General features: G+C 37.9%; 1 protein-coding gene across 2 annotated transcripts in view; it reads right to left on the bottom strand.

Annotated features, from left to right (window-relative positions):
• Nucleotides 1-2,161: 2,161 nt before the first annotated feature.
• LOC139431950 (ras-related and estrogen-regulated growth inhibitor-like) overlaps nt 2,162-12,604 on the bottom strand; it is a 37,754-nt gene continuing 27,311 nt past the window's right edge. For both annotated transcript variants that reach the window (XM_071200261.1, XM_071200260.1), the window contains 4 exons: nt 3,862-3,948; nt 3,731-3,805; nt 3,221-3,675; nt 2,162-3,167 (listed from right to left, as the gene is read on the bottom strand). In XM_071200261.1, coding sequence (XP_071056362.1) covers nt 2,784-3,167; nt 3,221-3,675; nt 3,731-3,805; nt 3,862-3,877 — 930 coding nt within the window. In that variant the 5' untranslated portion in view covers nt 3,878-3,948 and the 3' untranslated portion in view covers nt 2,162-2,783. The remainder of the gene's footprint in view (nt 3,168-3,220; nt 3,676-3,730; nt 3,806-3,861; nt 3,949-12,604) is intronic.

The following is a 12,604-nucleotide window of genomic DNA, read 5'->3' as shown; positions in this document are numbered from 1 at the left end:
AATTATTATTCAATTATTATTGCATAATTTAATACTATTATATAATATCACATTTATTGACAACAATTCTTTTTTCGCATGCATATATATGTGTATATCCATTTAAACATCAAAATATCCCGTCAAATGCTTTCCCCATATTAATTATGTAGACACTTAAATAATAGGTTAATTTATTTAAAAATAGGAGCACAAAATTCAATCTTAATGATTAGTCTTAAATCAAATTTGAATTTGGCTCCTAACTTTTAAACGAGTAGTGGATTGTACATCACATAAAAAAATTTTAATTTGGATAATATTACAACAATATCTATATTAGTGGATGAGTGGAACACATTATTATTTTCTTTTTAAAGCTCGATTGGCAAACAATTTATTTTTGCTTAATAACTTGCGTTATCTCCTCTCATCGATATTATTCAATTAACTGACGAAACTATTTGTCTAGGCGACTTCAACATAGATATGCTTAAACCCAATATGCCCGCGGTTGCTGAGTTTAATGGCACATTAGAGGTGTTTGGGCTGTTACCTCTGCCACTTTATTTGATTTAATTTTGGTCTCTAATGAAGACCTAATACTTAATAGTGGCCTGTTGAGTTACGATCTTTCAGATCACTCGTTGATTTTTGCTGAATTGAATATACCACAGGAGAATCTAATAATAAGTTGGTTTTTTATGACCATCTACAATCATTGCCCTGGCGTATTCTTTACGAATTACATTCCATTGATGATAAAATTCAATTTTTTAATGAAAATATATTAACGCTTTTGGACCTACATGCACCCGTGGTTGTCCAGTGAGGTTAGAGTGGCCATGCGAACCCGAAATAAATTCTTTCAAACCTTTAAACGCTCGCGAAGTACCTTACATTGGCAGCAGTATAAGTTAGCGCGTAACATGGTTACTAATATGCTTCGTAATTGTAAAAAAGACTATTTGCAAAAGTTTTTGGATACAGGTAGCGTGGCTGGGTCTTGGTCTGCGTTGAAGAAGACTAATTTGGTTAAATTCAAACATAGAGCACTACCTAACCATTTTGCGGATGCTTCTGTCGTTAGCGACTATTTTATTGACTCGATTCCAAACAGGAATAATACAGTTATTGGATATTTACATGGGCGTAAATGAAAACTTAAGTTGTTCTCTTAAACTGTCAACGGTGTCGGAGGATGACATTTTCAGTGCTCTGCAATCAATTAGATCTAATGCAATTGGATCTGACGAAATATCTATTAAGTTGTTAAGGCACTGTATGCCATTTTTATTGCCTTACATCACCCATATTATTAACTTTTGTCGGCGTTTTCTCTACTGCATGGAAACTGGCGGTTGTGCTTCCGATACCGAAAGTAGCGAATCCAATTCTCACGTCTGACCGTAATTTCAAAGGTTGTAGAAAAAATTGTTAATGTACAATTGCAACAACGCGACACGTCGCATGATTTTTACTTTGTTTTCACATTAGCACGGTACAGCGCAGCACAACTCGACACAGCATTTTATGCAGCAGACAACTGTGCAATATCAGTTGCATTTAGATTTCTTTGAGATGTGCACGTCCGAAGAAAGCTCTTCGTCGTATTCGGAAGAAGAAGTACTGCTTCTTACAACCATGTGTTTGGAACTTGAGAAACCTAAACGAAAAAAGAAGCGTGCTTGTTGGATGCATGACATATTTCGCGCAAGACTGGACGAAGGGGAGTTTCATACGCTATTCAATCGGTTACAAAACGATGAAAAAAAATTTTATAAATATTATAGAACGAACCCTGCAAAATATAATCAATTATTTGACATTTTTTTGATAAGGGCACACGTAGCCCTTATCAAAAAAAAATACAAAATTGGCTGCGATTTATTTTTGGCGTTGGAAGGTTTGAAAGAATTTCATATAAATTAGGGGAACTTAAATGGCTTAATACATATGTCTTATAGGAGACTTTTTCACAGTTGTGTATTTTACCATAATATTGTTCGAAGAGAAAAACCTGAATACCTGTGCCGCAAAATTCAGTACCGCACTGATGTTCACAATTTGAATTTGAGATTCAGGGGGACTCTATCATCGCCCTTTCACCACACTGATCTATTCAAGAGGAGTTTTCATTATCAAATTGTAAAAGTGTACAATAATCTACCCTAGGAAACAATCCAACTGGCAAACATTTCCACCTTTAAAAAGTATATTTTTGGTGACTTATTCGACTAATGACAGCGCTGAAATGGCTACAAGTATGACCCAGTGTCCGCATTTGCTTCTTGTGTTTTATTTATTTTTTTTTTCTTTTTCAATTATTATACGAGTATCTAGGTTTAAGTTTTAATTTTAAGTTGAGCAGTGCTTAGGCACTGAACTTCACCTTTTCATACCTTATATGTTATTTATTTTATGTTTCTAATATATTTAGTAACATTGTTGATTTGTATTGCATTAACAGGTAACAATAAAGTCACTATTATGTTAGGGATATTTTGTGTGCGGAAGATTTTGGGTTGGTAGTGCGGAGCGTGGGGTGGCAATGGAGTGATTCCCGCGTTCGAAATGTTCCGAGACGTTAGATAAAACGAACAGGTCTGAACAAGATCGAGAGAGTCGAACATGAGAGTTGGTGCGTGGCAGATGTAGAAAACGTGTATTGCGAGAAAAGACGGACAAAACGGGCGTGTTTTGAGAAATACAAACGCTGAACTAAATTTACATTAATATTATGTTTGAAGATTCAATAAAGTTGTTATTTAGATAAATTTACGTGAGTGTATTTACTTTAATAATTATATACTCATTCGTCTATCTGCACGTGCAATTGGGTAAAATTCTTGTTGACTCGTACTGGGTGGTGGATATCTCCATCTCCATGTCTTTGGAAGATATCTGTCAGTTGAAGCTAGTTCTCGGAACAGAGCTTCAGACGGACTCAAACCGCTCTCTTTGGTGTTATTCTCTTCAACTTCGACCTTCGTCCATCGTCGATTCAAAAGGCTGGGTTTAGAAGGGCTTGGGAAGAAACCACTGGATGAAACCGTCGCCGAACATAAAAGTCGAATCGTATCGGGTGCAATTGGATCTTTGTTGTTGCTCCCGCTCTGTTTCAACTTTGAAGGATTCTTGTTTTGTACGCTCCAAAAACCACAAACGTCTCTGAAAACAGAAGCAACCTAAAAGAAAAAAATTAAAATTTTTTTTAGAAATGTTGCATTAAAATTTTTACTTGATCTATACTCTCTCGAACGGAAATTTCATGAAAACAAACACAACCGATTTCTTTGCTTCTTTTTTGACCTTCCTCCAGCGTAACCATCCGACCGTTGATTTGATCGATTTTATTTCCGACTAAAACGACGGGAACTTCGGTAATACCCTCTTTCGAACCATTTCCTAATCTTTTTCCACATTTGTGGTAGTTTATCAAGAATTTCAAACGGCAACATTCGTCGAATGAGCATTTATCGGTCACCGAATACATCAAGATAAAAGCTTCTGCCCATCTTATGTTGGCCGCTAAAGTTAAAGATTCGCCATTTTCTTGTTCGATTTGTCCCGCGGTATCTAAAATCTCGAAATAAACCATTCGGTTGTCTATAACGGTATTAAAATTGTAGACTTTTTCCAATGTTGGATCATATTCACCGATGTAACGTCTTGTAATAAATCTAACAACCAGAGCTAAAATTAAATTAAAGTAAATTAAAAAGTAAAGATTGAGTTAACAAATTTAAACCTGATTTTCCAACTCCGGCTTGTCCTAAAACCATAACTTTTAAAGTTTTTTGTCGGGGATAGAGTCCTAAGTTAACTAAAAAAGATTATTTTAAGTCGTTTTAACGTAAATTATCGCAAAACAAAATTTACCTAATTTATTCATCATGTCACGTCGAAACAAAACGGTTCAGGTTTTCAAGCTCAATCGAGTGCTTCTTGATTGTTGTGTAATATTCTCTCTAAGTTTAATTACGAAGAACGAGATTAGAATCCGGACCAGAATAATAATTCGAATACAGTTTAATATTTCTAGGGAGAGTAAAATGGAAGAGATTACGTGAACCTTCCTTTAGGGTTACGATACCAAAAAAAAAATAATAAAAAGGGACAAAATCAATAAAACCAACTAAAACGGAATGAAATGAAGATTCGATCTCGACTTTTTTGTTTGAGTATTAGTGATGCTTTTTACAAAAATAAATTCCCAAAAAAAATTGTAATCGGATCTAGTTTCTGATTCTTTTTTAAATATTAATTTGCCAGGTGTGAAACCCCGCCGAGGTACGATTTCCGCACGTGCCGGTGTGTCCAGCAGAAGGCGTCGTGCAGGTGCTCGTTCAGCACCACAGGGAAGAGTGGAGGAAGACGAAAGTCCTCGACTCCTGCCCGAGGCTCAAGAGGTCGCGCTGGAATGAGAGGGGCCGGTGGGACGACTGTTCCAGCCCAAGCGAGAGGTATGTAAGGGAAACTGTACTCAACTCAGTGGATAAGTCTATTAACTGTTTACAAGTAACCCTGCAGCACGCTACGGCTGCCCTCAGCGGAACCTGGAGGAGTGTTACTTACTTTGCTCAGGGGATAGACCCAGAGCTTGCTTACTTATCAAGAATAACATTAATGCATTCTTAATCTCAGAGCATAGCGATCGCGATTGTATGGCTGCGGTTCTGAGAATCCAAGGTGAGAAAGGCTGGACAAAAGTTATATAATAATGATCTTCCCCCGGCCGCTATGCGACACGTAATTGCCTACAGCCAGAGGAATAACCTACAAGTGGTTATTGGATGTGACGCTAATGCACACCACACAATATAGGCAAGCACCAATACAAATGAAAGTGGTGAGTTGCTTTTTGACTACCTATTGGGGGAGGGGCTTACTGTTAATAATATAGGCGCCAAACCAACCTTTGTTACCAGAAATAGAGCAGAGGTACTTGACATTACGTTCAGCTCAATCATATTAAGCTGAAAGATAATCTCCTATCCTCTGAACCGTCGTGTTCAGATCATAGACATATTCAATTTAAAATTCACCTAGGGATGAAATCGGACTGTATGTACCGTAATCCCCGTAGCACTAATTGGGATCTGTTTAAGAGTTGCCTTGCAGATAACCTAACTAGTGTGATCAATTCGTTCTGCCTACCAGTAACAATTTACTGAAAGTAAAAAGTAATAATCGGGGCACACCCTGGTGGAACGAATGTCTTAGCTCCGAAAGACAAGAGGTCCGGAGGCTTTTTAACCAGGCCAAGACATTAGGTGCGTGGGAGAAATATAAACAAGCTCTAACGAATTGCACCAAAAATATACGTAAGGCAAAAAGAGAGTCTTGGAGGAGGTTCTGGGAGGGAGTGAAAAACATACCCAGTAGTGCAAGAATTCACAAGATTCTCGCTAGAGATCCGGCACTACTCCTGGGCTCACTTAAGAGGCCTGACGGTAGTTTTACGGACTCTAGCAAAGCCTCATCATGCAGACTCTAGGAAGCTTGATGATGTGGACTGATAATACCACATTGGGCTATTCCTACATTGCAAAGCGCCCCTCAAATATGGATTGGGGTGTGGCTCGTCACTTGCACATCCGTCGACCAGACGATTCAAACGTTGAAGCTGTTCAAATCGCCCGGAGAAGACAATATCTTTCCTGCTATTTTGATAAAAATTTTCAGAGCGAGTATCACCTGGAAATATGTACCGGCAGAATGGATTAAGGTAAGGGTGTCATATATACCTAAAGCGGGCCGTTCGGTCCCTGCTCCTAATGCCTTTCCACCCATCAGCCTAACGTCATTTCTGTTGACAACCGTTGAAAAAGTTCTGGAGCTTTATATCCGTACGGTGCCACTGGTATCCGGTCCACTGAGTCGCCACCAGTATGCTTATCAAGCGGGAAAATCAGCAGAAGTGGCTCTACACAACTTACTTGATAGAGTATCTAGGACAGTGCAGAATAAAGAAATCTTGGTTTGTGCGTTTCTGGATATAGAAGGTACGTTCAACAACGCAATACCACAATCTCTTGAAAGAGCTGCTCTTAACAGGGGAGTGGAAGCAACTATAGCGGGTTGGATCCGCAATATGCTTGATAGTAGAACAGTTTCTACTTCACTCTACGGTGATACGATACGCTATCTCCCGTGTTTTCTCCCCTGCTTTGATCCCTCTTGGTTGACGGTCTAATTGCGATAGTCGAAGCCGTTTTTGTAAAAATAGAAGCTTATGCTGATGACATTGTCGTTATAGTCAAAGGAACCTGTTTATCGAGGATATCTAAAGTCCTCCAGGTGACCCTAAATACCATTTCTGCTTGGTGTAAGGGAGAGAATCTTGCGATAAACCCGCAAAAGACAATTGTTGTGCCCTTCATCAGAAGACGAAAGGTGGATGGACTAATCCGCCCAACTATCCAAGGTGAAGAAATTCCTTTCTCAAAGGAAGTCAAATATCTAGGAGTAATCCTAGACAAAACTCTCTCATGGAATGGACATTTGCAGGGAATTTTGCACAAAGCTGTCTAGCTTTGTATCCTTGTAGATTTGTCGCAGCCTTTGTGGAAAAAATTGGGGTCTTACCCCTGAAAGACTGTACTGGCTCTATGTGACTGTGGTTAGACCTATGATTACATACGAACCAGCAGCCTGATATAGGAAAGTGCGACAGACTTCAGTTATCAGTAAACTTTCACGAATTCAACGAGTAGCTGGATTGGCAATCTCTGGTGCAATAAGCACAACGCCAACTCTAGCAACGGATGTTCTGCTTGGCCTGTCTCCTCTGCTTTTGCATATAGAGAAAGTGGCTAGAACTACCATTTACAGATTTAAGCAATATGCTCAAAACTGTTCCGACATGTCCTACCAATGGGGTGCAGAAGACATTATAAGCACTGATACTGTGCTATCAATGCCGTCAGATTTGGAAGGATTACTATCAGTGATTAATACTCGATATCATATTGTACTGCCTGAACGGCAGTCCTTGATCAAAAACGAAAATTCTCTGGTTCAGGCAGATATTTGTATGTACACAGATGGATCAAAAACGCCGGAAGGAGTCGGAGCAGGAGTATACTGCCAGACACCTCGAATTAAGCAAGCTTACAGCCTGGGTACGTTCTATAATGTATTCCAGGCGGAAGTATTTGCTATTGACATGGGTGCTAAAATTCTTCTTAAGAGAGGGGTGAAGAACATAACAGTACGACTTTTTTCAGCCAGTCAAGCCGCTTTCCAGGCGCTGCAAGCCGCGAAAACAGTGTCGGCTCTGGTTAATGATTGCAAGAGAACATTAAATACACCGAGTTGTGATAACAGAGTTTCTCTGATCTGTGTCCCGGGTTACTCTGGGGTTGCCGGCAGATGACCTAGTACGAGAGGGCAGCGCTAAAGTGTTTGTGGTGCCAGAACCAGCAGTTGGTATATCATTTGCGATGGCCAAACATAAGATTGGATTGTGACATTTTAGGACATGCTCGTAGTAGCATAAAAGTTCTAATGGGTGTCTTTATTGGGCACTGCCGATTAAAAGCACACAACAAGTTGGTGGGTTTAGCCGACGATGTTGAATATGGACTATGTGCGGAGGAAGCAGAGACGGATGAGCAGGTTTTATGCCATTGCCCTGCTGTTAATCGTATCAGATTCTCGATTTTTGGATCGCTGATTATCTCCTCAAAGGATCTGAATAACCTTTCACCGAGCTAGGTATTAATGTTCGTTAAGACTGCACGGTGAAATTTGATAACGATATCTCTCGGGGTACAATAGATCCTTAGGGTCGCGGTGCAAGGTTGGTTGGTCCGCCTACCCGATATGTAGTCTATGTAATGTAATGTAATGTAAATCTTAATTTAAATCCCGATGTGATGGATTTTCGACAATGGTGTTATTTAAAATGTTTAATATGCGAAAGAGTGCGTTGAATTTTCAACACGACTCGACATTATATCGACACTCGACAAAAAAGCAAATTTTAAGCCGGCTTCCTGAAAAGCGATATATATTACGCATTCACGTGAATTAATGACAGACGTGGCAGATATTAATTCACATGCTGTAACAGGACACTTGAGGAATGTACTAATTATAGGTAATTTTGGTAAGATTTCGGAATCTAATATAATAAGAAAACCTTGTAATAGTGTTTAGTTTTCGTCGAGATCTTTTATCGACTGAACTTCTTCCCTAAGAGAAATTGAAGCGTTTTCTTTCTATGGAAAACCCAACCAGCACCAACCAAAAAAAGATACGGTAGCTAAACCTACAGCCAACCGTATAACTCGTGATCGGTTTATTGAAAACCGCAACTTTGTTGCGTAAAAGCGGCATCTATAAAACAGGTAAATTGTGGAAAAACGTTGGTCGCACATTAATACAGCAGACAAATAGACAAATCACAATCGTTTGTTACAGACGTTTTTTTTAAAAAACAAAAGACGAACTAATTACTTAAAACGCATAATTAATTTTTAACATTCCATGGTACTGTTAATGAACATGGATTGGACGAAACCCTCCTCTCCCCGCATAGTTCCTTCTGTTCCTTTTTAATTTATAATTCGCTTAAAATCCTGGTGACCTGGCTCGGATACCTATGGAAAGAGGTCTAAAAGATTCCGTAATTTTTCCGCCTTTGTCAATTTGATAATAGAATAACGCATAAAACAGAGCGTAAAACAAGAGTTCGTGGAACTGCTTATGTCGGCATTTTCAGAATATTCGCTTTCACAGACTTAATTAGTTGAATTGTTTTAAAATGTAACAGGTAAAACAAAATTTGTATAAAAACTGCTTGGCAATAAATTCTGAATTCATTCCATCGTTTTACATTAAGGCAAAGCGTTTAAACTAAGTCATTAAATCATGGATACTCTAGTGTGACAGAAAAAGTCGAAATAATTTTTATTTATGGAGAATGTGGCAGAAAAGTTGCTGATAGTATAGCTTTGTATCGAGAACGTTTTCCTGATCGAAATACACTTTTGAGAAGTACCTTTTACAGAGTTGTGAATGATTTCACTAACACTGGAAATGTGGAATCAAGAAAAAAAACTCGGCGAGCAACTGTAACTACGGAAGAAAAGGAAATTGCGATATTACCTAGCGTTGAGGTAAATCCTCAAGCACTCGACGACTTGCAATTGACGCCGGAATATCGAAGACCAGCATTTTAAGAATATTAAAGCGCAACAAGTATCACCCATACCACATTTCATTGCATCAACAGCAATGGAGGTGATTTTGAAAATCGATTAATATTTTGTCAATGGGCACAAGAACGAATGCGGTTGGACTTCAATTTCTTTGGTAACGTGCTATTCTCGGATGAGTCTACTTTTACAAACAAAGGACAAGTCAATAGACATAACATGCACTATTAGCGTTGAAAATCCGAGATGGTTGCGAGAAGTAGAACATCAACGACCTTGATCGGTTAATGTTTGGTGTGGCATAATTTGGTGATAAATTGATCGGTCCATACTTTATTGATGGTATGCTGAATGGGGAGAAGTGCCGAAATTTTTTAGATGACGTCTTACCAACGTTACTTGTAGATTTGAGCAGGGCAGAAAGACAAAATATGTGGCTACAAAATGATGGGTGTCCAGCACATTTTTTACATATTGCATGTGAAGCTTTAGATCGGGACTATGCTGGGCGATGGATTGGAAGGGGAGGTCCAATTTCCGGGCCTGCCAGATGACCTGATTTAACATCCCTTGTATTTTTTTTGTGGGTGTCCTTAAGGATAATGTTTATCGCGAAGTACCGACTACGCCAGAAAACATGAAAAAGCGGATAAGAAATGCATGCAGAAATAGTAGCCAAGAAAACCTATTAAGATGTAAAGAAAGTTTTAATAGAAGGGTTAATAACTGTATTGAAGTGGATGTGAAAATATTTGAACATTTATTATAAATTTTATATTTGTTGTTGACTAATAGTACAGTTTAATCATTTTATTATAAATAAACAATATTTAAAACCATTTTAATGAATAAATTATTTAGATTTTGTCTACAAAAGATGTTTCGCCGTCGTACTGGCAAAACCACACTGTAATTTTTTTTTTTAATTATTTTACTTTTATCGATAGATTCAGATTTTGCAATCAAAAACATAGGGTGCCATTTAAAAAATTGGTCGTGACCTTCATATGACCTTGAAAATAAGGTCAAGGTCAAAAAATGTTATCGTCATATGGTTTCCCCCTTCGCACAGAACAACTTTGATTTGGTTCATTTTACATAAAAATGAAATTGATTGAAAAATCAATCAAATTTTTGAGATAACCGCTTGCCTCACGTTAAATTGACTACCCTGTATTATATGTGCCAACGGAATCAACGGAATGGCAAGTACTCAAACGGGTGCTGTAATAAGACTCCTTACAGCATCGGATGCTGTAATGAGATTTTAGTAACATTTTTTGTAATTCGCGACGGTAATGAAAGCTATAACAGTACTCAAACGGGTGCTGTAATGAGATTCCTTACAGTATCTGATCCTGTAATGACTGTTAGTAACATTTTATGGAACCAGTTCAAGTTGGTGACATTGGGTCATTAATTCTTCTAGTTGTCAATGTGACAATGTTTGTCTATGGATGTTTAAACACGTTCTTAGCATCGAATACAAAGTCCACAATAATGAGGACATTGAACTCTGAGCAATTTCTCTTATTTTGGGAGGTGTACATCAGGTGAATACATTTTGTGTTTTGACAGTTTCTAATTGTCAATTCAAATTTCTATTTTCAAGTGTTACGGTGTTACCAACTGCTGCATACCTATTTCCCTACATTGTCAACATTTATTTTATTTTTGAGAAAAGAAAAAGGATAAAAACGCGAATTACAAAAATAGCATAAAAAACACGTTTCATAAGACTTAAAGCACTCAGATGATGAGGAAATGCATGTTGAAAAGATAAAAGATAACATAAACTTTTTACATCAGGCAATCAGTCTCAATGTTACACCTAAAACATTCAAAATAAAAACATCCATATTATTCAACGATCATTTAGAGGAGTTGGAAAAGAGATTAATTAGAAAAGGAATAAGATCACAATATAAACTACTAAACAAACAAGAAACCATACTCAAATTCATACACAGAGATCTGCAAAAGTATCTTCGTTATTTGGAATACGAAGAACTCGTGAAGAGGTTTAATGGAGAAATTTTTTATTCAACAATGAGAAACAAAGACAACAAGAAAAAAAACTTAAACGGTTGGCAGAAGAAAAAGTAAATACTCTTGCTCAAAGATCATCACATTCGAAGAATCAACATATAAAAAGTACTATATTTCAAAAAGATAAATTCTATATTAAAAGATTCAATATAACAGAACTACACCTAAATATTAATTTAGACTAACCCAAGATGACATTGACGTTCTTAAATTGGGTAATAAACTCTCATTGCTTAATAAAATAAAGCCTGTACACTTAGCAATAAAAATTGAATCACAATTATGTTAGAATCTCTCAACCGAAACTCTTATGTGCGAATGAATGAAGAGATCACTCGTTGTCAGGAACAAAAAAATATGTATTTAATCAATATAGACAAGATATATACAAGTGAGGTTAGGTTACAAGAATAGACTCACACCTAACAACCGTCCGGTTACGACTAAGTGTTGACGTCGCTTGCTCGTGTCCCCACCATTTCAATCGTTCTCGAATGTTCTTTTGACGGTTTCTAAAACTCGGCTTCTCCTGACGGTTTTTCTCTCCTGAGAAAACTTTTTAAACTAAAACAATTATTCCTTTTCCTTGTGCACGGTCCTCTTCTTTCTCCTTCTCCTCTTCGGACTCTTCATCTTGTCCTCGGTCGTCTTCTTTCTTCTTCTCCTCTTCGGACTCTTCATCTTTCTCACTTACGCCGTCACTATCAGTATCGCTTTCCTCGTGATTTCTGTAGATATTCAATTGACTTACATGGGCCGTTGCTGTCCACAATCTTCCTCCTATCTCCGGTAACTTAGCAACCCTATACGTGTCGTTAGGTAGGACTTCAATTATTGTTAAGGGTCCTCTGTACTTTGATTGTAGCTTAGTGGACTCTCCAGTTGGTTTTGGACAGGATTTCATTACTACAATGTCACCAACGGTATAATCTACTGCCCGGCAGCGCTTTCTGTCATACTGCCTCTTGTATGATTCCTGTGCCCTCTCAATGTTTCTTTGAACCATTTCCTGAACGTCACTAATAGCATTGTCTGTCTCATTAATCACTCAATTCTCGTTCCAATCTGGCATCAATAAAATGTGGAATATACCCAAATACGGCCTCGTACGGAGCATACTTCGTGGACTTGTTTACCGCACTATTCATGTTTCTCTCGACTAGTGACAGAGTGAGGTCACAAGCATCTTCACTTGCTGCCGTACTGATCATAGAATTTACCAACGTTTCCATCACTATCTCAGCTTGTCCATTTGCTTGTGGATGTCGAGGTGAAATGTAATTTATGTCAGTACCATGTTTCGTACAGAATTCCTTGAACGCCTCAGCCGTAAAGCATGTTCAACGATCCACCACGTACATTAAAGATATTCCAAAATCATTAATAAACTTTTTAACGCATTTTATAGT

This window comes from Onthophagus taurus, chromosome 11, assembly GCF_036711975.1.
Source record: "Onthophagus taurus isolate NC chromosome 11, IU_Otau_3.0, whole genome shotgun sequence".
Classification (NCBI taxonomy): domain Eukaryota; kingdom Metazoa; phylum Arthropoda; class Insecta; order Coleoptera; family Scarabaeidae; genus Onthophagus; species Onthophagus taurus.
Note: the sequence above shows the minus strand (reverse complement) of the source record. Positions and strands in the feature narration are given on the sequence as shown.